General features: G+C 43.5%; 2 protein-coding genes across 4 annotated transcripts in view; both read right to left on the minus strand.

Moving 5' to 3' along the window:
• Nucleotides 1-280: 280 nt before the first annotated feature.
• On the minus strand, nucleotides 281-14,703 carry LOC144679467 (kelch-like protein 38). The gene is made up of 5 exons (XM_078539871.1): nucleotides 14,491-14,703; nucleotides 9,325-10,690; nucleotides 5,145-5,250; nucleotides 3,850-4,135; nucleotides 281-1,876 (listed from the first exon to the last, which is right to left on the minus strand). The coding sequence occupies exons 2-5, from the start codon at nucleotides 10,687-10,689 to the stop codon at nucleotides 1,873-1,875; spliced, it is 1,761 nt and encodes a 586-aa protein (XP_078395997.1). The 5' UTR covers nucleotide 10,690; nucleotides 14,491-14,703; the 3' UTR covers nucleotides 281-1,872.
• Nucleotides 14,704-21,960: 7,257 nt separating this feature from the next.
• Nucleotides 21,961-24,731, minus strand: part of LOC144679472 (annexin A13-like) — a 52,181-nt gene continuing 49,410 nt past the window's right edge. For all 3 annotated transcript variants that reach the window (XM_078539880.1, XM_078539878.1, XM_078539879.1), the window contains exon 11: nucleotides 21,961-24,041. In XM_078539880.1, coding sequence (XP_078396006.1) covers nucleotides 23,922-24,041 — 120 coding nt within the window. In that variant the 3' untranslated portion in view covers nucleotides 21,961-23,921. The remainder of the gene's footprint in view (nucleotides 24,042-24,731) is intronic.

Consider the following 24,731-nt stretch of genomic DNA (forward strand, 5'->3'; position numbering starts at 1 on the left):
CTTTGTCTGTGACATCTTTTGATTATCTGCTCCTATCACTGCTTGCTTGTCCCTACTACCACCCCCCCCCGCCCTCAACTTCTCTCTCCCCCCCCATCTTAACCAGCTTATATTTCACCCCTCTCCTAACTTTACTCAGTTCTCCTGAAGGGTCATGAGGACTCGAAACGTCAACTCTTTTCTTCTCTGCCGATGCTGCCAGACCTGCTGAGTTTTTCCAGGTAATTCTGTTTTTGTTTTGGATTTCCAGCATCCGCAGTAGTTTTTTGTTTTTATATGGGAAACTTGCCGTTATTAGCCGAGACATAGAATATAAGAGCAGGGAGGTTATGTTGGAGCTGTATAAAATGCTAGTTAGGCCACAGCTGGAGTACTGTGTGCATTTCTGGTCGCCACACAACAGGAAGGATGTGATTGCACTGGAGAGGGTGCAGAGGAGATTCATCAGGATGTTGCCTGGGTTGTGGTGTTTCAGCTATGAAGAGAGACTGGATAGGCAAGGGTTGTTTTCCTCAGAGCAGAGAAGGCTGAGGGGGTACCTGATGATAGAGGTATACAAAATTATGAAGATCATAGAAAGGGTAGATAGGAAGAAACCTTTCCCCTTAGCGGTGGTGTCAATAACCAGAGGGCATAGATTTAAGGTAAGGGGCAGGAGGTTTAGAGGAAAACTTTTTTCACCCTGAAGGTGGTTGGAATCGGGAACACACTGCCTGAGGGGATGGTAGGGGCAGAAACCCCCACAACATTTAAGAAGTATTTAGATGAGCACTTGAAATGCCATAGCATTCAGAGCTACAGACCAAGTGCTGGAAAATGGGATAGATGGGTGCTTGATGGTTGGCACGGACATGATGGGTTGAAGGGCCTGTTTCTGTGCTGTGTAACTCTATGACTCTATACTGTAATTAATGCTATCTTGCATCATCAACTTAAAATGAACAGTTCTACTAGATAAAAATCAGTCAATTAGACAGTATGATTAATCTCATTTGAATAAGCGTCATTTGACTTTTATTATACTGATTCTTTTTTAAATGATAATATCAACCCCTCTCTTTCTCTATGTGGTTACAAGGCAGTCTGTTGTCAGCTATGGCTCAGTGGGTAGCACTTTTTGTCTCTGAGTCAGATGATTGTCTGTTCAAGACTCACTCCAGAGACTTGACCACGAGATCCCAGCTGACGCTCCCGGTGCAGCACTGAGGGAGTGCTGAACTGCTGAAGGCACCATCTTTCAGATGAAGCAATAAATGGAGGTCCTATTGTCCCTCTCATGTAGACTAAGAAAGATCCCATGGCACTTTTTCAAAGAAGACCAGCTTCTCTAAAACAGTTTATGTGGTCATTATCACATGGCTGTTCGTGGGATCTCGCTGTGCACAAATTGGCTTCCATGTTTCCTACATTGCAACAGTGACTACATTTCAAAAGTAATTAATTGACTATAAGCGCTTTGGGACATCCTGAGTCTGGGAAAGTTGCTATGTAAATGCAAGTCTTTTCCTTATGACCAAGTGATGCACTCGCTTGGGGAGCTTGAGTCAGTAGCTTGGGGTAATTCTATTACTGATTTCCCCCCCTCACTATGGGAGGTGCTTTGTGGAGTCAAGGATGAAACGTCTGCTTCCTTTCTTGCTGATGTCCTCAGCCTTTTCACAGGAGACCTCCTGGAGACTCTGGCCGTCAAGATATTTTCCTCGCACTGCATCTTGCATGCTATTGCTTGATCCAATAGCTGACTCTGACGAGCTCTTTAACTTGCAGCTCACCCTTACTAGCAACTGTCTGGTTTTCTCTGACTTCTCCTCATCAGGAGCCAGAGATAGATCCTCAGCAGAAGAGGCATCGGCTCGCCCATCGTTGAGTTAATCAACTGCAAAGACATAAACATCAAAATAAATCATTTACAGCTTTGGAAATACAGTCCCAGCATTTAAAACATCCACATTTAAAAAGGGCAGTAGTTAATATTGGCCAAGACATATGTGCACCTTGCTAAAGTGCGCAGAATGTATTCAAAGAAGCTTTTATTGAGGCAGCTTTCATTTTCCTTACGCTTCCATTCCTTCTACAATTTAAAGGTATCAGTTTCCCCAAGTACTGCCTCTAGATTATTTTTCGAGAATTATATTGGGATCATTTTAAAAAAGAGTTCCTCCTGCAGTCTTTCTCCAGCCAGTGAAAACACAAATAATGATATTGTAGAGATAATGCAGCAATTGGCATTTTATCTTCAACATGCAACAAAAATGTATTTCATGACTTTTCTTTTCAAACAACCATCCAAACAGAAACTTTTGTCAGGTCAGGCACAGCAAGAAGAGTAGGTCACTTGGACACAAGGAGAAGACATGTACATAGCATCTCTCACAACTTGAGCACGTCCCAATGCACTTTACAGCCAATGAACTGCTTTTGAAGTGTAGTCATTATTGTAATGTAGGTAATGCAGCAGCCAATTTGCGCACAGCAAGTTCGCACAAGCATCAATGTGATAATGACCAGGTCATCTGTGTTCCTGAATGCTGGTGAGAGTGCTACCCACTGAGCCATGGCTCCAAGCTCTTGGGCAAAGAGTTAAGGCAGATGGCGAATGCATTTTTAATCAATGACTTAAAAAGAACAACTGCATCCACTTTATAGCCCATCAGGTCAAATGTCAACGTGCTTCAGATACAATTAAACGGTGCAATTTAATCATTTTTTTAACATTATCCCGTTATACCAGCCATCACGTATGGTGAGCAAATCCTGTTCCAACACACAAGCCCACTATAACCCAATCCTTCCTTCGATTCTTCCTTTCTCTGGTGGCTGGTTAATCGCCTTCATATCAACCATCTTCTTTTTGGATTTGGCGGGTGCCACTAACCTCCCCCATTTATCTGAGCTCGGGAACCAGCACCGATACACACTGGCTTGCCTCTGCCAGTGGCTGTGTTCTATAAGTTCACACTATGTTTATTCTATTTCAAAAACAATATTCAGTTATGAGAAGCGGTAGAGAGACGGTTGATCCCAGAACTAAGACAAAGGCCTTGCATCTTTTCCTGGTCATTTCCTGCCTGAACCTGTTACTACTTCACTGGCTATAAATAGAGGCATCGAGTACAAAAGCAGGAAAGTTAGGCTGAACCGTAATAAATCTCTGGTTAGGCCACAACTAGAGTATTGCATCCAGTTCCGGTCACCACATTTTGGGAAGGATGTGAGGGTCCCTGAGAGGATACGGAGGGAGATTTTCCAGAATGGTCTTCAGGGATGAGGAGTTTTTAGCTACAAGGAATTGGAGAAGCTGGGGTTGTTCTCCTTGGAGCAAAGGAGATTGAGGGGAGATCTGATAGAGGTGTACAAGATTATGACAGGTTTAGATAAGGTCGAGAAAGAAAAGCTGTTCCCATTAGCTGATGGTACAAGGAATAGGGGACAAAGATTTAAGGTTTTGGGCAAGAGACACAGGGGGATGTGACGAAGAACTGTTTTACGCAGCAAATGGTAATGACCTAGAACTCACGGCCCACGAGGGTGGTGGAAACAGAAGTGATCTATGATTTCAAAAGGAAATTGGATAGACACTTGAGGGAAATAAACTTGCAGGGATATGGGGATAGAGTGGAGGAATGGGACTGGATTGCTCTACAGAGGGCCAGCATGAGCTCAATGGGCTGAATAGCCTCCTTCTGTGCCGTAATGACTCTATGGGTGGAGTTTTACAGCCCCGTCGTGGTGGGGTTAGGGCCATAACACGCGGTGAGCCTTTCAAAAGTCCATTGACTTCGGCGGGACTGGAAAATCCCGCCAGCGTAAAATTCTGCCCGATGACTTTATGACTGTTATAACACTTACAGCGTAGGGGACTTGTGGAAGATGCTATGCAGTGTTAAACAGCCATGGTCAAACAGTTTCTGTGGCAGCCTTCCTTTTGATATCCAGCTGTCTGTCTCTGGGTCATAGCAATCAAACGCATCGCTGTCTTCAATGTTGTTGTCTGATGTGATGTAACGTCCTCCAGTAACATAGACCTTGTTGTTTATAACAGTAGCTCCATGATGCATCTTCCTCTCTTTCATATCGGCACATTTTACAAATTGGCTTGACTTTGTGTCAAAGGCAATCACTCTTCTTGTATATCCTGGAGGGGGTAAAAACCACATTTAAAAAAAATAACAAAGCAATAATTCTTTGAACTGTAAAAGTTTTTAATTAAGATATTGGGAAAGAAAGGCTTGCATTTCTATAGTGCCTTTCACCACCCCAGAACATCCCAAAATGCTTTACAGCCAATGAAGTGCCTGCCTTTTGAAATGTAGACACTGCTGTAAAGTAGGAAACGCAGCTGCCAATTTGCACACAGCAAGATCCCACAAACAGCCATTAGATAATGACCAGATAATCCATTTTAGTGGTGTTGATTGGGGGAGGGTTAAATATTGGCTGGGACACCGTGAAGAACTCCCCTGCTTTTCTTCAGAATGGTGCAATGGGCTCTTTTGCCTCCACCTTTGCGCAAAATTGCGGGATGATTTTAGCTACTCCATCATGAACCTTGTGCAATCAGGATGTGACCCTCAATCCCCCTGCGGGGTTTCAGGAAGTTGCTGGATTTGCACCGTGAGTACGAATTGAACTTGCCGCAGAATGTGAAGGCTGGCACTTAACAACGTAAGGACTCTTTTAATGAGGGAATTTATGTCCCTGCATTGACACTCAACCACTACAGCCCAGAAAGGGAACAATTAAATCTATTGAGTCTCATTCCTGCAGGTAGTAAATTGTTCTTTGAGGTTTCTTAAATTTTAAATTGTAATTTCTTTCCTACTTTTCTCACTGTCTCTTTGCTCTCTCTCTCTCTCAATCAAACCTTTCTTTCCCTCTGTTTATTTCTATTTCCGGACCTGACTTGACTCTATTTCATCCAACTCCCTTCTCCGTCATTCCTCGGTTTCCTTCTCAATCCTTAAATTTCATTGGTTAAGGAGATAGACTGTTAATCCCATTGCTCACTGAGGTCTCAGATGATTTGTTGCTCCTCACTGCACCATTAGCAACTGTGTAATGGCCCAACCTAACAGATTCTTGGCTAAAGTGTTATCTTAAAGCCAATCTTCTGAGTTGCTATTATTGCATCTGTTCCATCTTACCTCCAACAATAATAATCTTGTCGCCAATCACAGCTGCAGGTGCACAGATGTTTTTAACCATCCTTGTCTCCATTCTGAACCACATATTCCTTGATATATTGTAAACCTAAATAATAATACAGAATTAAAACACTTCAAAGGTAATGCAGAAAAATACAATTCAAACTCTTTGGACCAAACCTTCCTGGTGTTTTGACTTTGCTGCTTTTAAAAATGCTTGCTGCTAAACTATCAAGGCTGAACTGGATGGGTTAAAAACAAAAAAACTGTGGATGCTGGAAATCCAAAACAAAAACAGAAACAGAAATACCTGGAAAAACTCAGCAGGTCTGGGCAGCATCGGCGGAGAAGAGCACAGTTGATGTTTCGAGTCCTCATGACCCTTCAACAGAACAGGGCGACCTGATAAAGGTCTTTAAGATCATGAAATGGCCTGATAGGGTAAACTTGGAAAGTTTGTTTCTGCTTCTGAGGAAGATTCCAGGGACCATTAACATAAGATCATCTTCAGTCTTCTGCCTGGAGGCACCCCCTTGATGATTATTAGAAAGTCCCTTCCTATCAGCGCTGTGGGTGTACCTACACCACATGGGCTGCAGCGGTTCAAGGGGGCAGCTCACCACCACCTTCTGATGGCAAATAGGGATGGGCAACAAATGCTGGTACAGCCAGCGATGCCCACATCCCGTGAAAGTGTAAATAAATATAAGTTATTTGCTGAAACATAGTAAAATGCCATGATTTCTTTTCACTGTGGGTAGGGGGCAGGGGTAGGCCCTGAGCCTGCTTCAGCTAGAATAATGTTCAAACCTCATGCTGTTGGTGCTAATCTGATCCACACACTAGCTGACTAGCAACACCCCACCACCCCAGGCCAGTACTTGGGAGTCACCAATAAATCCAATAGTGAACTCAGGAGAAATATTTTTACCCAGAGAGGGTGAGAATGTGGAACTCGTTACCACGAGGAGTGGGTGAGTTTGAATAGTGTCGATGCACTTAAGGGGAAGATAGGTAAACTCATTTGAGGGAGGAAAGAATAGGAGTATATGCTGATAGGGTGAGATGAGATAGGATGGGAAGAGACTCATGTAAAGACTGGCATCGATCAACAGGGCTGAATGACTTGTTCGTGCGCTGTAAATTCTACGTAATTCTGTGTAAAAGCAAAGAAGTTATAGTGAATGTTTACAAATCACTGGTTAGGCCACAGCTGGAGTATAGCGTCCAATTCTAGACACAGCACTTTAGGGTGGATGTCAAGGCAGGTACTAGAATGGTTCCAGGGACTTCAGCTATGCGGAGAGACTGGAGAAGCAGGGATTGTTCTCCTTAGAGCAGAGAAGGCTAAGGGGAGATTTAATGGAGGTGTTCAAAATCATGAAAGGTTTTGATCAAGTAACTAAAGAGAAACTGTTTTCCAGATTCTGGCAGGAAACGGTTAACCAGCGCTAAAACAGAATTACCTGGAAAAACTCAGCAGGTCTGGTAGCATCGGTGGAGAAGAAAAGAGTCGACGTTTCGAGTCCTCACGACCCTTCAACAGAACTGAGTATAGTTAGGAGAGGGGTGAAATATAAGCTGGTTTAAGGTGGGCGGGGGGAGAGAGAAGTTGAGGGGGCGGGGGGGGGGAGGTGGTTGTAGGGACAAGCAAGCAGTGATAGGAGCAGATAATCAAAAGATGTCACAGACAAAAGGATCAAAGAGGTGTGGTTAACCAGAGCTCATGGGTTTACCGTAATTGGTAAAAGGTCTGGAGGGGAGGTGAAGGGGATTTTTTTTCTCTCTAATAATCAGGAACACAATCCCTAAAAGGAGATGTAAGCAGGTAGTAACTTTCAAAAGAGAATTGATAAATACTTGAAGAGGAAAAATTTGCAGGGCTGTGGGGAAAGAGCAGGAGGAGTGGGACTAATTGGATAGTTCTTTCAAATAGGAAAGCTGGGCTGAATGGCCTCATTCTGAGCTGTATGATTCCAGGAATTGCACTGTAGGAATGCTGCCTGCAGGAAACCTGTGCCCTGTTTTTCATGACTGGACCTTGCTACTGGACTATGGCAGTGTGTGAGTCACAGCATGTGAACCCCGCCCCTGCTTACATGGTTCTTAAAAGGCTGCACTGTTTTCAGGTACACCTGTGAAATGAAGGTGGATTGGTGAGGAGAGTGCATTTCCATTGCTGTGAGTTAGTACACCGATACCCTGCAATTTGTGCCAGTTAATTCTAAGTCGAATAAATGACTTAGTACATAGGAATATAGAACTTAGGAGCAGGAGTAGGCCATTTGGCCCCTCGAGCCTGCTCCGCCATTCAATAAGATCATGGTTGATCTGGTTGTGGTCTCAACTTCACTTTCCTGTCATACCCCCCATAACCTTTGACTCGTCTTTCAAAAATCTGTCTAACTCTGCCTTGAATAAATTCAATGACCCAGCCTCCATTGCTCTCTGGGGAAGAGAATTCCACATACTAATGACCCTCTGAGAGAAAAAAACTCTCCTCAATTCAGTTTTAAAAGGGAGACCTCTTATTCTTAAACTGTCTCCCCTAGTTCTAGTCTCCCCCACGAGTTGAAACCTCCTCCCAGTATCCACACTATCATGTCCCCTCAGGATCGTATATGTTTCAATGAGATCGCCTCTTGTTCTTCCAAGCTCCAATGGGTACAAGTCCACCCTGTTCACCCTTTCTTCATAGGATAAGCCCTTCTTCCCAGGGATGAGTTGAGTGAACCTTCTCTGTACTGCTTCTAATGGATTTGAATAAGGAGATCAAAACCGTACACAGTAAACCAGATACATAAACAGAAAATGCCGGAAAAACTCAGCAGGTCTGACAACATCTGTGGAGAGAGAAACAGAGTTAACGTTTCACGTCAACGTCAACTCTGTTTCTCTCTCCACAGGTGCTGTCAGACCTGCTGAGCTTTTCCAGCATTTTCTGTTTTTCTTTCAGATTTCCAGCATTCGCAGTATTTTGCTTTTATCACAGTATTCCAGATGTTGTCTAACTAATGCTCCATACAGCTGCAGTAAAACTTGACTACTTTTACATTTCGTTCCCCTTCCAATAATTGTGGGTCAGTATTTTACACACTGTGTCAGTGGCTTTACAACAGGAGATGCAGCAGTTGATATTTCACCTCAGTCTCTCAGGTGATATGAGTACACGAGTTATTGAGTGTGTCAATGTTGATAGTCTCATTTTCTGGTTTGGATTAACCTATCGACTAATACTAAGTTTAATCTAACTTGTCAATAACTTGCATCTTGATGATGATGCATGTGTTACTCAGAGACTAATATTCATAGTGCAATGTTAATCTGAATACTCCCAAGGTCCTTACTTGTTCGCGACTCAGACCCCTATCTCTGGAAACCAGCGTTTAGTTCAGGTTCAAATCAGCCTGACTCAATAGGCTCTGACTCAATTAAGGCCCTTTTTTCAAATCCTCTATTTGCCAGTGACTCATTAATCCCTAATGTATGCTAATGTTTAAAACACAAATCTGTGATTAATTGGACAATTTCAGCCTCATTAGACCTGACCTTGGATGAACCTTCTTGATATTTATATTCGGTGTAGTCTGATTAGCAGCAGGGTGAGATGACAAATTGCCAGAATTTTCTGAACACAGTGACTTCCAATAAATCAAAACTATAATTAAGAATCTCGTTGTAAGCAAACAGGAGCTGTGGAATAAATACTGCTGCAAACAACTGGGCTAAGCAAGTTTCTCTTGAAGTGTTTCTGTGACTTAAACCCACTCAAATCCTGTGATATTGTCAGATTTGCTTACTAGTGTTGGACACGAGGGTTCCCGAGGCAAGGGAAGATCTTCATGCACCTAAACTGAACTGAGACCAATGGTCTTGTGGTGAGGGTAGCTAGAGCAAGTGATGAAGAGTTTTAGTCATTAGGATGAGGAGAACCAAATATTGGAGCATACGAGGGGAATTAGGTGCAATTATAGTGAAATGCAAAAGCAGTCTAAAATAATAATATCAGGGAAAGAGGATATGAAGAGGCATATTTTGGGTTATTACCTTGCTTTTACATTAAAAGCAAAGAGAGACTTGCATTTATATAGCGCCTTTCATGACCTCTGGATTTCCAACACGTGCATATCTGTATGTAAAAAAAACTGCAAGCAGGGGAGGATGGGCCTGACGGCTGTACCTGTATCAGGCGAACGGCATTCTTTACAACGTCTTCTCCGCCGAAAACATAGAGTCTTTGGTTCTTGGCAGCAGTAGCTGGGTGGAGCACAGCAACGGGCATGGGTGCCATTGATTCCCAGATGCTGAAAATGCTGTCATATCTGTGTAGTGTATTCAGTGTCTCTTGACTTGGCCCAATCCCTCCCAGGGAGAAAATATAGTTCATGTGCGCTATTGTCTGATGAGAGTAGCATGGCACCAACATATTCACTTCAGACCTCCAACGGTTCACTTTCAAAGAGAAACTATAAACACTTGCACTTACGACAGTCTTCTTATTATCAATGATCAGTCCTCCAAGGATGTATATATTACTGTGTAAACACACTGAAGAAGCTTTGTAGAGATGTAGAGGAAGCTTAGAAAGTGCCAGCCACTGCTGTGTCCTTGAATCATATAGTAATGCCTCTCTTGTAATCTGCTGGTTGCTCTTCCTCCCTCCAATAACGACCAGGAACTGCTGGGAGGGGTACCTGCGTGGGACATACCACATGGGCATAATGTCAGGGCTATTTGAAGGGCTCAAGGAAAAGAGCAGTCGGCTGGCTGATTCCAAGATGCTTCTGCAAACAGGCGATGACTGAACAAAGGGATTATTGGCAATGAAGTGAAAAAGGTAGGTGGGGTGGACATACTGGAGTCGAACCTTCTCAAGGAGCTCATGCACGTGTTTCTGCCTGGTCTTTGGGTCATGGTTGATCCAGGTTGTGAGCGTGTCAAAAACCTGCTCTTCCTCGGCACAGAGTTCATCATCTCCCAGATAGTCTGCAAGTTCAGTGCAGGAGAGCTCTTTCAAGTCCTCAGAGGATGCAACCTCCGGGAAGCATTGCAAGGCGATTGCCTTTGCCTTTTTCTCCAAACTTTCATAGTTGAATATTTGGGCCAGTCTCACCATGCCAAAGCAGTTCTCGGCCGATAATTGATTTTGCAAGTATAATGAGCACGCCTCAAGCACTTTGGGGTACTGGTAAATACCAGCTGCCTCCATCAGACAAAAAACATTTGCTGCGTTTATGGTGATCTCTCCTGTATAGACATAATCCACAATCTGAGTTAGAATGTCCACATGGATCCCCAACAAATGGACACGGGTTAGGAAGCTCTCTTTGAAGTTGTTGCAAAACATGGCCCTGAAATAAGGGCTACTTGATGCCAATACATTTCGGTGACAAGGGACTTCCTTGTCTCCAGCACAAAGAATGACATCGGTCAATATCTCCTCTTGCCGTAGGGCATTAAGCTGTTTTAATAATTGATAAGACAGGTCCGTTTCTTTGAAATGGAAACACTTGTGGAGAACCATATCTTGACTGTCTTCATTCATGCTGGAAAACAGAAGGTTTTATGAACACTGAACTTCACAATGATTGTTCTTTCTTGAAGTTGCAACTCTACAACTCAGTTCTACATGCTTGTTTGTGTGTAGCTCAGGAAGAATGGGAAATTAAACATGCAAATGATATAAAAATTCTGTAAGTGATCCTGCAATAAACACAAAATCATGGATATGGGTTGTTCATGGATTAGCAGATTTTATCACAAGCCTCAAAAGTGACTCACTTGTGACCTGAACCCTGTGTTTTTTTATTCATTCATAGGATATGTGTCATCGGCAAGGCCTTCCTTAAATATGGGGACCAAAATTGCACACAGTATTCCAAAGACCCGTACAATTGTAGCAAGACTTCTTTATTCTTGTACTCAATCCCCTTGCAATAAAGGCCAACATGCCAGTTGCTTTCCTAATTGGCTGCTGTCTCTGCATATTACCTTTGTGTGTTCCTTGCATGAGTACACCCAAGTCTCTTTGAACATCAACGTTTACAAGTTTTGCACCTTTTAAAAAATATTCTGCTTTTCTATTCTTATGACCAAAGTGAATAACCTCACACTTCCCCAAATAACACCCCATCTGCCATCTTGTTGCCTGCAAACCTAACCTGTCCTTGTCACTTTGTAACCTCTTTGTGTCCTTCCCACAGCTTACCTTTCCACCTAGCTTTGTACCATTAGCAAACTTGGATACGTTACTCTCTGTCTCTGCATCTAAGTTACTAATATAGATTGCAAACAGATGACACCCTAGCAGTGATACTTGTGGGTCTCCACAGCCTGCCAACTTGAAAATGCCTCATTTACCCCTACCCCTTGTCTGTAACTAATCCTGTTCATGCTAATATATTATCCCCACCTCCATGAGCCTTTATCATGTGTATTAATGTTTTGTGTGGCCCTGTCATGAAGAGATTAATGTCTATAATGTTATGGGAAATTAGTTTTTAAAATAGAGTTTAGTGCTGTCTGCGTCTATGTGTGTAGACATGTGTGTGTCTTAATTGAATTAAAGCCAACTGGTCTAGAGGCTTTGATGTACAGAAAGAAGTAAGTTTGAAATGGTAATTAGATAAACATGGGGAAGTTTAGAAACATAGGTGTCAAGGGGGCAATTTGCATTTTTAAATAAAGCATTCAACATAATGGGTGAAATCTTACACCTAGCTAGAAGGTGCCAAGCAATGTGTTTATTTTTTTCAGCTTACTAATAAAATTGGCGGAATCAAGGGATGTTATTGTTAGGAGAGGAAAAATTAAAAGCCTAGTGATATGATGAAAAATTTACATTCAAAGGAAAAGCTAGGTACAAACAGAAAGGAGTTTGTGTGTGTAAGGCAGAGGCATTTAAGATCTAATCAGCCTGTATGCCTGCAACTGTGTCTGCAAGGAACTAACTTGCAAGGAACCTCATTTTGAATTCGTAAGGTCAAATGTGCTTTGCCTGGGGTCTCTTTAAATCTATGAGTTTTACTGTTGCCTTAACAGGGGTGTAAGTGAGAGTCAGATTAATTTGGGGATATTTGTAGCTATTATAGTGGTAATTTCATAGATATATGTATGAGCGTACAATTTTTCTTGTATTAATAAATGTTTAATTTAGTTTTATAAAAAACCTCTTGAGACTCGGTGGTCTTATTACTACTGAATTCAAAGCCTACATCTCGAAGCATAAAAATTGCAAGAATAGGGTGTGACATTTGTTTAAAGTTTCCCTCTGGGATTTGAGCAGCTCAGCCTTTAGCATTGGCTGTGTCATAATAAGCACCTTATCGAACGCCTTTTGGAAATTGGAGTATACTACATCTGCTGGTTCCCCTTTATCTATTCTACTAGTTACATCCTCAAGAAACAGCACTGCCGACATCATATCACTCCCTGCAGCATCTGATTGGTTTGCTCCTACAAATGCTTGCAGCTATCTCCTCAACATCACCGATTTCTACTGACAAGACCATCTCTGACTATTTCCTTGTGTTCTATTCCAGCCTCTTACTCACCCTCAACCTTAATTGTGTCTGTGTCTGTCCCTGGAAAGTCACTTCCTTACGATTGCAGTCTCAATCTCCCAAATACCTACCCTTGAGCCTGCCCTTCGGCACAACACTCCTGTAGCCATTGATTTGTTCAACTGCTCCCTCATCCCTTTGAGGGCCTCAACTTCAACACAACCTTCATCCCCTCAGTCCGGCCCCTACCCCTCATGTCCAAGAGGTGCTAACTTGAGCTTAACTCATCCAGACTAAGCTTGATTGCATCAAGCTTAAAGGCAGCCTTCATCATGGAATTGGCACCCTAGTGGTGACATTTGATTTGTGCTAACTTTGGGCATGGCTGCACAATGATTTTTCTTTTACCCTTTCATGGGATGTGGGCATCGCTGGCTATGCCAACATTTATTGCCCATCCCTAATTGCCCTTGAGAAGGTGGTGGTGAGCCACCTTCTCGAACTGCTGCAGTCCATGTGATGTAGGTACACCCATAGTGCTGTTAGGGAGAGGGAGTTCCAGGATTTTGACCCAGCGACAGCGAAGGAACGGTGATATATTTCCAAGACAGGATATCAATAATAGGACAGAACTTATCATCAAAAAGATTGTGAAAATGTGGGGTCCTCCTCTGCTGCTACAATTATGGTGAGACAGGACCTCCACCCATTGCCTCTGGCTCAGAATTCCTTGGGTCAGCATTGGTGCAGATGGGTGATCTGCTGGTTGGGAGATTGGAGGACGGGGTTGGGGGAAGTATGGTGGGGAAGGGGAGAAATTCAAACTATTGGCTGGCTCCTGAGCTCAAGCCCAGTTGGTCAGTCTGAAGAAGCCTTCAGATTAAGCCTCATGGCAAGTGATAGTTTTGTTACAGTTTTGTTGAGAGGGCTGGCATTGCCACTTCTGAGGGCCACTTCAGTGCACTACTGCCACTTGGCAGAGTGTACAAATGCCAAGAGCACCAAGGGCACAACATTTAGGAATTTCATGGTTGCTTCACACCAGTACCACTTCTTTATATTGCATTGGCAAGTGGAAAGGCAACAGTGGGCAGGAAGACCATTTAAATGTCGCCCAATTCCTGCCTTGCGAGTTAATCTTTCGTGGGATGTGGGTGTCGCTGGCAAGGCCAGTACTTGTTGCCCTTCCCTGATTACCCTAGAACTGAGTGTCTTGCTAGGCCATTTCAGGGGGCAGTTAAGAGTCAACCACATTGTTGTGGGTCTGGAGTCACATGTAGACCAGACCAGGTAAGGATTGTAGATTTCCTTCCCTAAAGAACATTAGTGAACCAGATGGGTTTCGCGAAAATCAATGTTTTTTTCCCTTTAACATTCTTTCACGGGATGTGGGCATTGCTGGCTACGCCAGCATTCATTTATTTGAACCTGTGTCCCCAAAGCATTAGCCCAGGCCCCTGGATTACTAGTCCAGTGACATTACCACTCCGCCACCGTCTCCTCCTCTTTCCCCCCTGCCCGGCCCCTCCTCATAACTCCCCCACTGCAAACATTCTCTAGGAAATTTGAAGCCAGAATTTTGCGGGAAAGGCATTCTATCAAAGCACAATAACTTTCTGTGTAATGGACCTAACATGTAAATATTTCAGGAGCAATTATTCACGAAATCCACACAAGACATTTCACCAACTCTGCCAAAGAATTCTATTCAAGTATAATATCATTTTTTAAACTTGTGCGCAAGGAAGTGACAAGCACACAAAGACTACAAGTTACTGGAAAGATTCATTGCGGTCTTGCAGTGGGTGGACACTAGCTAAATTTCTAACAGATTATTCTACTACCTGAATGATGTTTCTTCTTGAGGTTGTGGGGCTCAGAGCACAGTCTTCTGTATTGTGTTGAATTTTCCTCTTCTTTTCTGACCTGATGCCACACACACACGCACACACGAGAAGGGAAAGTGAAGGACCTCCGTTGAGCAGTGGCAGTGAATTTTCCCGAATTAATATTTTCCAGATTTGTTAATGAGCAGCCAACCTTCCTTTGATACTTGTATTTAGTTGAGCGCCCAGGCGCATAACAGTGTCTACATTCCAGGACTATTAATAGAGTAGTATGCACTTGCAGTTGATAGCACATGTGACTTTTCAGTTGCTTGTTTGCACTGAGGGGTAAGCTAAGCCATGTAACATTTTGATGCCAGCTCTTTGGGGGCCCTGTTTTTTTTAGCTCTGTGCACAGGCAGAGACAGACAGCAAGATGCACCCTCACCTACTTTAAGCCAGCGACACATCCAATGGAAACCAATGCCAACTGTTGCTAAGCCTGGATTAATTTCTCCGAGCTCCAGTTTCCATTAGGACATTAAGGGGGAGTTTTGTTGCTTTGCAGAACGTTCGGAGAAATTTGCGCAGGATGGGAGGGGGATTTCTCCAATCACTGTTCTTACAATTTGAAATAAGATTTTTTGAAAGTTCATCCCCCCCCCCACCCACCCCAACCCCCTGAATATTTGAACTTCTGCCAAACTTTTCTTAAACACAGTTGTCAAAATCATTTTTTTTTAAGCTGGAGCTTCAGGAGAGTAATAAAAAGAAAAAAGACCAACGGACTTGCCATTTCTATAGCACCTTTCGCAATGTCCCAAAGGCCAATGAGGTACTTTTGATTTGTAGTCATTGTTGCAATGTCAGAAGAGCGGCAGCCAATTTGTGCACAGCAAACTCCCACAAACAGCATTGAGATAATATCCAAATCATCCGTTTTCTTTTGGATATTTAGGGATAAATATTGACCAAGTGACTGGGTGGAGCGGGGGAGGTGGTTGAGGGAAGGGAGGGGGAGGAAACTCCCCTGCTTTTCTTCGAAATAGTTCCACAACATCAATGTGCTAATGGCTGCACAGTCTGTTTTTAGTGATACGTTGGCTAAGAGCTAAATATCAACCAGGATAGCAGAAGAAAACGACCATGGGATCATTTACATTCAATTGAGAGGACAGGTGGGGGCTTCTGTTTAACATCTCATCCAGAAGATGTACCTCTGACAGTGCAGCACTCCCTCGGTACGGCGCTGGGAGTGTCAGCCTTGATTCGGTGCTCAGGTTTCTGGAGTGGGGATTAGAACCTTGTGATCTTCTGACTCCAAAGTAAGGGTGTTACCCACTGAGCCAACTAGCACTGTTCCATTTCTTTCACATGGGCCTAGGATAAGTTTGCGAGGGAAGCAAAGCATACACGTTTAAGAACAAAGGCTAAGACTTTCCTGTCACACCTGCCGCTGCACCGGAAATTCCCACCCAAGGTCAGGCCAAATTTTCCATCCCACCTGTGACAAGACCCCGGCCAAAGTGCTTACTGGATTCTCATCTCCGTCAACCATTTAGTTCCAGTACTGGTGTATTTCAGAAGTATTTCCCAATTTATATTGCAGCAAAATGACTCAGGAAAACCCTTAATCTTTTTGATAATGTTTACTGGGACCTTTTGGCTATTTGCAGCTTGCTTTATATTTTATTTATAAATATTCAACTTACTATGCTAAGTTCTGGCTGCTGTGTTGATAATGATGATGTGGACCCCATTTTGGGATCCGGAGAAAAACACTCCCAAATGCCTGGATCTGACAAACTTCATGTGGGTTTCATTTCTGAATTGCTTGTGCTGTGAATGAAATTTCTCGCAGGCTAAAAGAGACATTAAAATGCTCTCCACATTATGTTTTAATAGTTCCCACAGAAGTTTGGGCATTGGAAACAATGTGGAAAGGCATTTTTTAAAAGGTTTAGGAAAACCATTTTGTGACAGCCATCGTAATTCTAAGGTCAGAAGTGGGGATGTTAGCTGATGATTGCACAATGTTCAGCACCTTTCGCGACTCCTCAGATACTCAAGCAGTCCACGTCCAAATTCAGCAAGACCTGAACAATATCCAGGCTTGGGCTGACAAGCGGCAAGTGCCATTTGTGCCACACAAGTGCCAGGCAATGACCATCTCCAACAAGAGAGAATCCAACCATCGCCCCTTGATGTTCAATGGCATTATCATCACTGAATTCCCCACTATCAACACGCTGGGGGTTACCATTGATCAGAAACTGAACTGGATTAGCCATATAAATACTGTGGCTACAAGAGTAGGTCAGAGCCAAGGTATTGTGTGACAAGTAACTCACCTCCTGACTCCCCAAAGCCTGTCCACATCTACAAGGCATAGGTCAAGAGTGTGATGGAATACACTCCACTTGCCTGGATGAGTGCAGCTCCCACAACACTCAAGAAGCTTGACACTATCCAGGAAAAAGCAGCCCACTTAATTAGCACCCCATCCACAAACATTCACTCCCTTCACCACCGACGCACTGTAGTAGCAGTGTGTGCCATCTACAAGATGCAGCAACACTGCAGCAACTCAGCAAGACTCCTTAGGCAGCACCTTTCAAACTCATGACTGCTACCACCTAGAAGGACATGGGCAGCAGACACATGGGAACCCCACCACCTGGAAGTTTCCCTCCAAGTCACTCACCATCCTGACTTGGAAATATATCACCGTTCCTTCACTGTCGCTGGGTCAAAATCCTGGAACTCCCTCCCTAACAGCACTGTGGGTGTACCTACACCACATGGACTGCAGCAGTTCAAGAAGGCAGCTCACCACCACCTTCTCAAGGGCAATTAGGGATGGGCAATAAATGCTGGCCCAGCCAGAGATGCCCACACCCCGTGGAGGAATTTTTAAAAATGTTTCTACTTGTCGGGTAGTTAAAATCTAGGGGTCATAAATAGAAGACAGTCACTAATAAATTCAACAGGGAATTCAGGAGAAATGTTTTTACCCGGAGAGTGAATGTGGTACTCACTACCTCTGGGACTAGATGAATAGTATAAGTGCATTTGAAGGGAAGCTAACTAAGCACATGAAGGAGAAAGGAATGGAAGGATAGTGTGAGAGTGAGATGAAGTAGGGTGGGCCGAGGCTCGTGTGGAGCTTGAGCACCAGCATGGACCAGTTGGGCTGAATGGCCTGTTTCTGTGCTGTGCACTCTATGGGCAGACTTTCTGGCCCCGACGCCACAAGTTCTCCTGTCCGGCCCACGACCATACTTGATAGTGTCGGGGCCAGAAAATCCTAATCTACATTCCTGTTAATGCAGTCTGCAATGTGTTGGATGTTTGCTTGGATTTGTTTGGATGGAGTTCCAGAGGTTGGTACAATGTAGAGGAGTGGAAGAAAGGGGAAATGGAGCTTTGTGGAGTTGGGAGTTGATGGGTTACAGGGAGTCTAACAAATCACATAAGAACAGTACTTGCAGTAAAATAGCTAGAGAATTATAACAAGTAACTGGTGGAATTTTCTGCTCTTTGGCTTCCAATAAAAATATGACATGTTTGGAAAACTTCCAACCAATAAATGCTGCAAAGTAATAAAGAGGAGACTAAAAGTTAAGTTTGCTGCTCTCGTAAAATCATGTTCACTTTCGGCTATCCTTTAATTTTTCAATAACCTCAACCCACAGCAAGACCAATTCGATTGCTGGCTCAAAAATTTGTGCTGATAGTATTGGAGCGGAACTGTATTTGTGTGGTCCCAGTGCCAGGAAACTATTCGTCTTGGCTGAGGCCTAGCATAGCGGAGGAGACATCATGGAAAATAACATCAGTCACTCTGTACCTGCACTGCAGTTGACCCACATACAGAGCAATTGGCAGCAAAGAAACATTATGGCCCTGGTCCATATCACAGTGTGATAGTCAGCAACAACTTTTGGTTTGCAGCAACAGTATTTTTATCTGTTGATTATGTTTTGTAGTTATCGTGTATATCCAGCACACTCCGTCCAGCAGAGGGAGATTTAGCAACGCTCAGGTTATGATCGCACCTCATATTATGTCAGTTATTTTTACTGTATTAAAGGCAATGACTCTCTATACCTGCTTTGTGTCCTTTTTAAACCTCTTTTGTGATAAGGCTGCTCACCAGAAGGCGATTTGGAGCCTGGTAATCCAATCCCTTTCCCTGCATTCTTCAGAAGCTATCCAAATTGTTGCTTTGACTCTCTTCCCCACATGGTCATATGGTCATCCTGATTTCTGATCTGAATGCCGAGCTATAATGGCAACTACTCAGGAAATCCAAGAGATTGTTGCTAGGTCAAGGCCAATTCCCCTCCATTTCCCAGTGCTTAGGATTTGATGATCTGGCTTGTTTTGATATGTCTGGAAGCAGGGTATTACCCAAAGCTCAACTCCCAAGGCCTTCAGCCTGGAAACAGGGGCAGAAATCCAACTGTTGGAGCAGGATCTCCTGGCTTCTTGCCAGAAAAGCAGTGGCCAGAAACTCCCCATTCCTGAAGATTCTTAATGGAGCAAGGGGGGGGGAGGAGGCTGATAAAAGAAGGCACTTGCCTCTTGACCTTGCCTTGTCCTCCTCTTAGCTCCTCAAATCTGAGGGGGTTGGCTGAATGCAAGTGCTAAAGCCTCTTATCCTGGCTTCGTCTCCAATTGGCAGGAATTAGAGTTTAAGAAGTATCTCGCTACATGGGATAGCCCTGTCTAGATCTGTCCAGGGGGCTGAAACACTGGAAATCCCTGGGCATTGGTGGAGAACTGGCTTAACAACAACAACTTGCATTTGCATAGCACCTTTACTGTAAAAAAAAATGTCCCAAAGGCACTTCTCCCGGGAGTCCTATCAACCAAAAATTTGAGACTGAGCCATGTGAGGAGATATTAAGACGGATGGCCAAAAACCTGGTCAAAGAGGTAGGTTTAAAGGAGCATCCTAGATGAGGGGAGAGGTTTAGGAAGGTGACCCTGGAGCCAGGGACCCAGGCAGCTGAAGGTAGAGCAATGAAATTCGGGCATTCGCAAGAGGCCGGAACTGGAGGGGCCAGGCAGTTGCCGGGCTGGAGGAGGTTACAGGGGTAGGAAGGTAATGGCCTTCTGTGCTCTCCCTCTGTGCTTGCATTGGAAACTGTAGGTCTTGCCCAGGTCTCTCTGGTGCCTTGTTTCAATTCTTTCCTCCCCTTCAAATAAAGGTTTGAACAGATGATTTCTATAACATCAAGGCTTTATGAGAGCCTACAATCTAACAGGAAAGGGTATTGTACTGGTGGCTACAGACAAGCTTGCCCTTAATGGAAAAAAGTCTCTGTTGATATAGAAAGTGCAAGGTGAAAAGAGCTCAGATTGGAAAGAGTTTTGTCCTCTCATGCCGTTTGATAGGCATGCCCATTCTGCCTTTCTCCCATGCCTGTGCCTGATACAGCAGGCTCACTTTGTTAAGAAAGAACTTGGCATTTCTATAGCCACCTTAAATGCTGGGAGTGGTAGCATCGTGGCAATGTTACTGAACGCGTAATCCAGAGGCCTAGACTAATGCTTTGGAGACATCAATTCAAATCCCAACATGGCAGCTGGGGGATTTTAAATTCAATTAATAGACCTAGAATTAATATGCTAGTCTCAGTAATAATGATCATGAAATGATTGGATTGTTGCCAAAATAATGCCCCTTTAGGGAAGGAAATCTGCCAACCTGGTTAAAAATAAGGGGTCGCCCATTTAAGACAGAGTTGAGGAGAATTTTCTTTCCTCAGGGGATCATGAGTCTTTGGAACTCTTCCTCAAAAGGCATTGGAAGCAGAGACTTTGAGTATTTTTAAGACAGAGGTAGATTGATTCTTGGTTAACAAGGGGGTGAAAGGTTATCGGGGGTAGGCGGGAATGTGGAGTTGAGGTTACAATCAGATCAGCTGTGACCTTATTAAATGGCAAAAGAGGCTTGAGGGGCTGAGTCCTGCTCCGAATTTGTATGTTCATATGTTTGTATGTTTATCCTTATCAACTCTGGCCTGCATGTGACTCCAGACCCACAGCAATGTGGTTGACTCTTAACTGACCTCTAAAATGGTCTAGCAAGCTGCTCAGCTCTTAACAGCTCACCACCACCTGTTCAAGGGTAATTAAGGATGGGCAATAAATGTTGGCTTTACCAGTGACACCCACATCCCGAGAACAAATAAAAAAAGAGCACCTTGAACAGCCTCAGGACATTATAGTTCTGGCAGAGACCTGATATTTGTGCTGGAGTGATATGTAGTCAGGTGAGTTGTCATAAAGCATGTTAATATAGGAACAATGACGGACAGGAAAAGACTCTCTGGTCCACATATCCTGTGTATCACAATATAGACACTCTCCACTTCACCCAAAAGCTTTGTGATCTCCAGGGAGAGGAAAAAAAACAGATTAAAAGGAGACTCAGGTGAATTTTGGGGGAGAAAAATCTGGGAAATTCCTCTTTGACCCTCTTGGGCGATCAAGACTAGTCCTGGACATCACCTCAACCTTGATCATTCTATAAAATACCTGCCCCTTGTACAAGGTGATCTCCCCTCCAGCCATAAACAGCTCCAGCTCTCACTCGAAGGAATTCAGTGAGTTGGTGTCCCATTGTACGAGATGGCAGCTTTTTCCAGAAGTACTGGATTTTCACGCAAAAACTAGAGGGATCTCTTGTTACTGTCTTCTCTGGATTGGCAGTTGCACCGAACTTTGAATTCCTTCAAAGTTATTGTTAGCTTAGTATTTGCTTGTGTGCAGGCTATAGACAAGGCTACATCTGATCTGATTGAATGGGTGGTTTGGACTCAAGGGTCTGAATGGCCTCCTCGTGTTCCTGTATCATATTCCTATCATATTATGCACTGTATCCAGAAAATAAGTTTTTTTTAATGAAGTTTCATTCTCAAAATAGCTGACAAGTGGAATACGTGCACAGAGCGAAAGTTCATATATTTATAATTTTCCACCCTTCCTCTTCTGCTCCCCTTTGTCATCCTGGAGAAGACAGAAGAGCAAACGGGGAATTATCACTGAGGGGGAATCCTTGCAGCTTGCTGTTTTGCTTTATATGATCCGTGTGTTATTTCTCCAAAGCAAGCTTGCGTAAATATTTAGATGTGCGATCCTTGCATGGATTGCTCCCTGGATTAAACAAGTCCAACTTGTGTTTATATCACGAGATTTCTGGATCAGGATAAGATTTGAGGAGTGTGTTTCAAGTTGAGACAATTAAGGAGATGGAATCAAATGGCCAGTGTTTGAATGCGCTGCGGTGGGACTGAGAGCTCACAAGGGCCCACTTTGTAGTTGCACGTGCCTCAAACTACAGCAACAAGGGGAAATTTTCATGGTTTGATGTGTGAACCACAGAAAAATAAGGCACCTTGTGTGTACAACATATCAATAAACTGCTGACTGGAAAGGATGTTAAACAGAGTCTCTGACTTAGTTTGAATAAGCAAATTTTTGACATGACAAACATAAGATAATTTATTAACCCGGGTCTCACTTCTGTTTATACTGATTGTGTCAAAATGAAAATTATATTATACAGGTAAAATATATTATACTATACAGTTACAATGGATCATAAAGGTCATTTTTATGGAGAACTATGAATCAAACAAGTCTTAAAAATCCCCTAGATTTTCTGGGTTTTTTGGTCCCAAGCATCTGATACTTATTAAGGTGATAGAATGGTACACCTTTTCCCATTTTGGACGAGCACTATGAGATCCGTGCGTTCCTGGGCCAGAGATAGAACAGACCAGACTCAGAATAACACTCGTTTTACACTACTCCTACAATCAACCTTAAGTATTGCTGAAAAAAGAGACATGTCTAAGCTTTTCGTCTTGCACTCGTCAGGACTTTCAAATGAATACCAATATGAAGGGGGAAACAACAATTTATATTGTATGTGAAGAGAGCGCTGATTGGTTGGCAGCCTCAAAACAACACCTCCTACTGCGCCAGTGTGACATTTATGTTTACTGCACCGAGCATCCTTACCTCTTCTCAGGGGAGGTGATTAAGTTGTGTGAGAAAATCATGAGCTGGTTGAAGCTGGGGCTTGTGCTGAGTACATATCCATTGTGAGTGCCCAGGACGTATCTTGCATTGGGCCCTTAAAGAAAGACTTGCATTCCTATAGCACCTTTCAAAACCACAGGTCATCTCAAAGTGCTTTACAACCAATGAATTTTGAAGTGCAGTCACTGTTGTAATGTAGGAAATGCAGCAGCCAATTTGTGCACAGCAAGCTCCCACAAAAAGCAAAGTGATAATAACCAGAGAAACTGTTTTTGCAATGTTGGTTGAGGGATAAATATTGGCCAGGACACCGGGGAGAACTCCCCTGCTCTTCTTTGAAAAAGCAGCATGGGATCTTCTGTATCCATTGAGAGGACAGACAGGAGCTTGGTTTACTGCACTGGAGTGCCAGCCTAGATTTGGGAGCTTAATCCTAGAGTGGGACTTGAACACACAACCTTCTGATACAGAAATCAGAGCGCTACCAACAGAGCTACAGTTGAGTCCCTCTGATCAGTCTTGGGAGTGTTTGGAATCCATCCTCGAGGTGAACTGAATTTTCACAACTCCAGATTCCAGAATTTCCAGCAAATTAACCTGATGAAACCAATTGGACAGTCTGCTTCTTCTTCATATACAGTATTATACCTTTTTCTCTGAGAAGTATGAACAATTTTGGGTTTGAAATATAGAAAATGGTACAACTGAGGCCATTAAGATGGAAAGCATTTGGATCAACGTACATTGCTTCCTACAAGGAGGTCTTGTGATGAGGTGTGTAGTGTTCCTCAGAAGCTCTGGGTTCGGGTCCCACCCCAGGATCTGAGGGCCAAGGAAGGTGTGTTCATGACATGGCCAAACAGGTTTAGTATCAATGTGCAAATCCTTCCAACACACGCCAATGGCAGGTGGTAAGAGTGGAAGAGATTCCTGGTCAGCCGTGTGATGGAAAGAAAGTTGGAGCCTCTCCCATCACTATCCATATCTCCAGACTACAATGTTCATGTTGCTACAGCAACTCGGATTCCACGAGTGATCTGTAACACCACCACATTGGTTCTAATCATAGAATGATACTGTACAGAAGGAGGCTGTTCAGCCCATTGGGGCCTGTGCTGGCTCTTTGGTAGAGCTACTAACTAGTACCACTCATCAGCTCTCTTCCCATACCTCACAAAAATTTTATCCCTTCATGTATTTGTCAAAATTGGTAAATTCTTTCGCCCCAAAAGAAATAACTTCATAATTTTTTTTCAGAAAGCAATAATTTATGATAGCATCATACTCGTGGCCATGTCAAATCTCATAACCAACATGGGTTTGTACATTGCATGTTACCAGGACACTGTGAGGCACATTGCTTAAAGTAGTGTCCCAGGTTCGATTTCCGCTTATTTTATTAAGGCCAGCAGAACTCTCTGGAAATCTCCGGACGTCTCAGATTTGACTGCCTCTGCTAGAGACTTCTTGTACATGTCCTGATACCTCTCCTTAATGGATGGAAGATCAACCTGTTAACAGAAGAAATGAAATCCAGCTTCTTTACATCATACGATCCTAGGATGTCACCAACACAAGTTGTCATTTGTATAAAGACAGTGTAGCTTCTTGTCAAGGTAGGGGCGGGGGGGCGGGTGGGGGGGGGTGGTGGGGGCGGGGGGTGCGGTGGTGGGCAGATGGGTTGGATCTTGCTCTCGAGTGGGGCATATCTCGTGCTGTATGTTGTTACTTAGAATACTTTCTGCACTCTTTGATTTGAAAATGCCTAGTGCCGTAACTTGCTGGGAGTGCGAACTGATAACGCAGTAGAGAGGGCACCAGTGAATAACGGGACCAACAGTCTGCTTCCTTAACCACCGAGATTTAGGCTGGAATTTTCCAGTCCCTCCGCGATGGATTTCCCTGCGGCTGGGCCGGTGAGCTATTAAAATCTCTGTTCACATCAGCGGGACTAGAAGATCCCTTCAGTGTGAGGGGCTGAAAAATTCCGACCCTAACGATTGAGAAAGAAACAACGGAATGGCAGAGAAGGGAATTGGATAAATTAGAATCAAATCAGAAAGAGAAATAAAGAGAGTGAAAGATTGGAATAAGAGAGAGAATAAAGGCCAGAGAGGAAAAGTAAGAAAAACAAATTTAAAGCATTCAAAATGCATTATTATTAATAAAAGCAGAAAATGCCATTTGTGAAAATAAAGGGT

The sequence above is a fragment of the Cetorhinus maximus genome, chromosome 4 (assembly GCF_964194155.1).
Source record: "Cetorhinus maximus chromosome 4, sCetMax3.hap1.1, whole genome shotgun sequence".
Classification (NCBI taxonomy): Eukaryota; Metazoa; Chordata; class Chondrichthyes; order Lamniformes; family Cetorhinidae; genus Cetorhinus; species Cetorhinus maximus.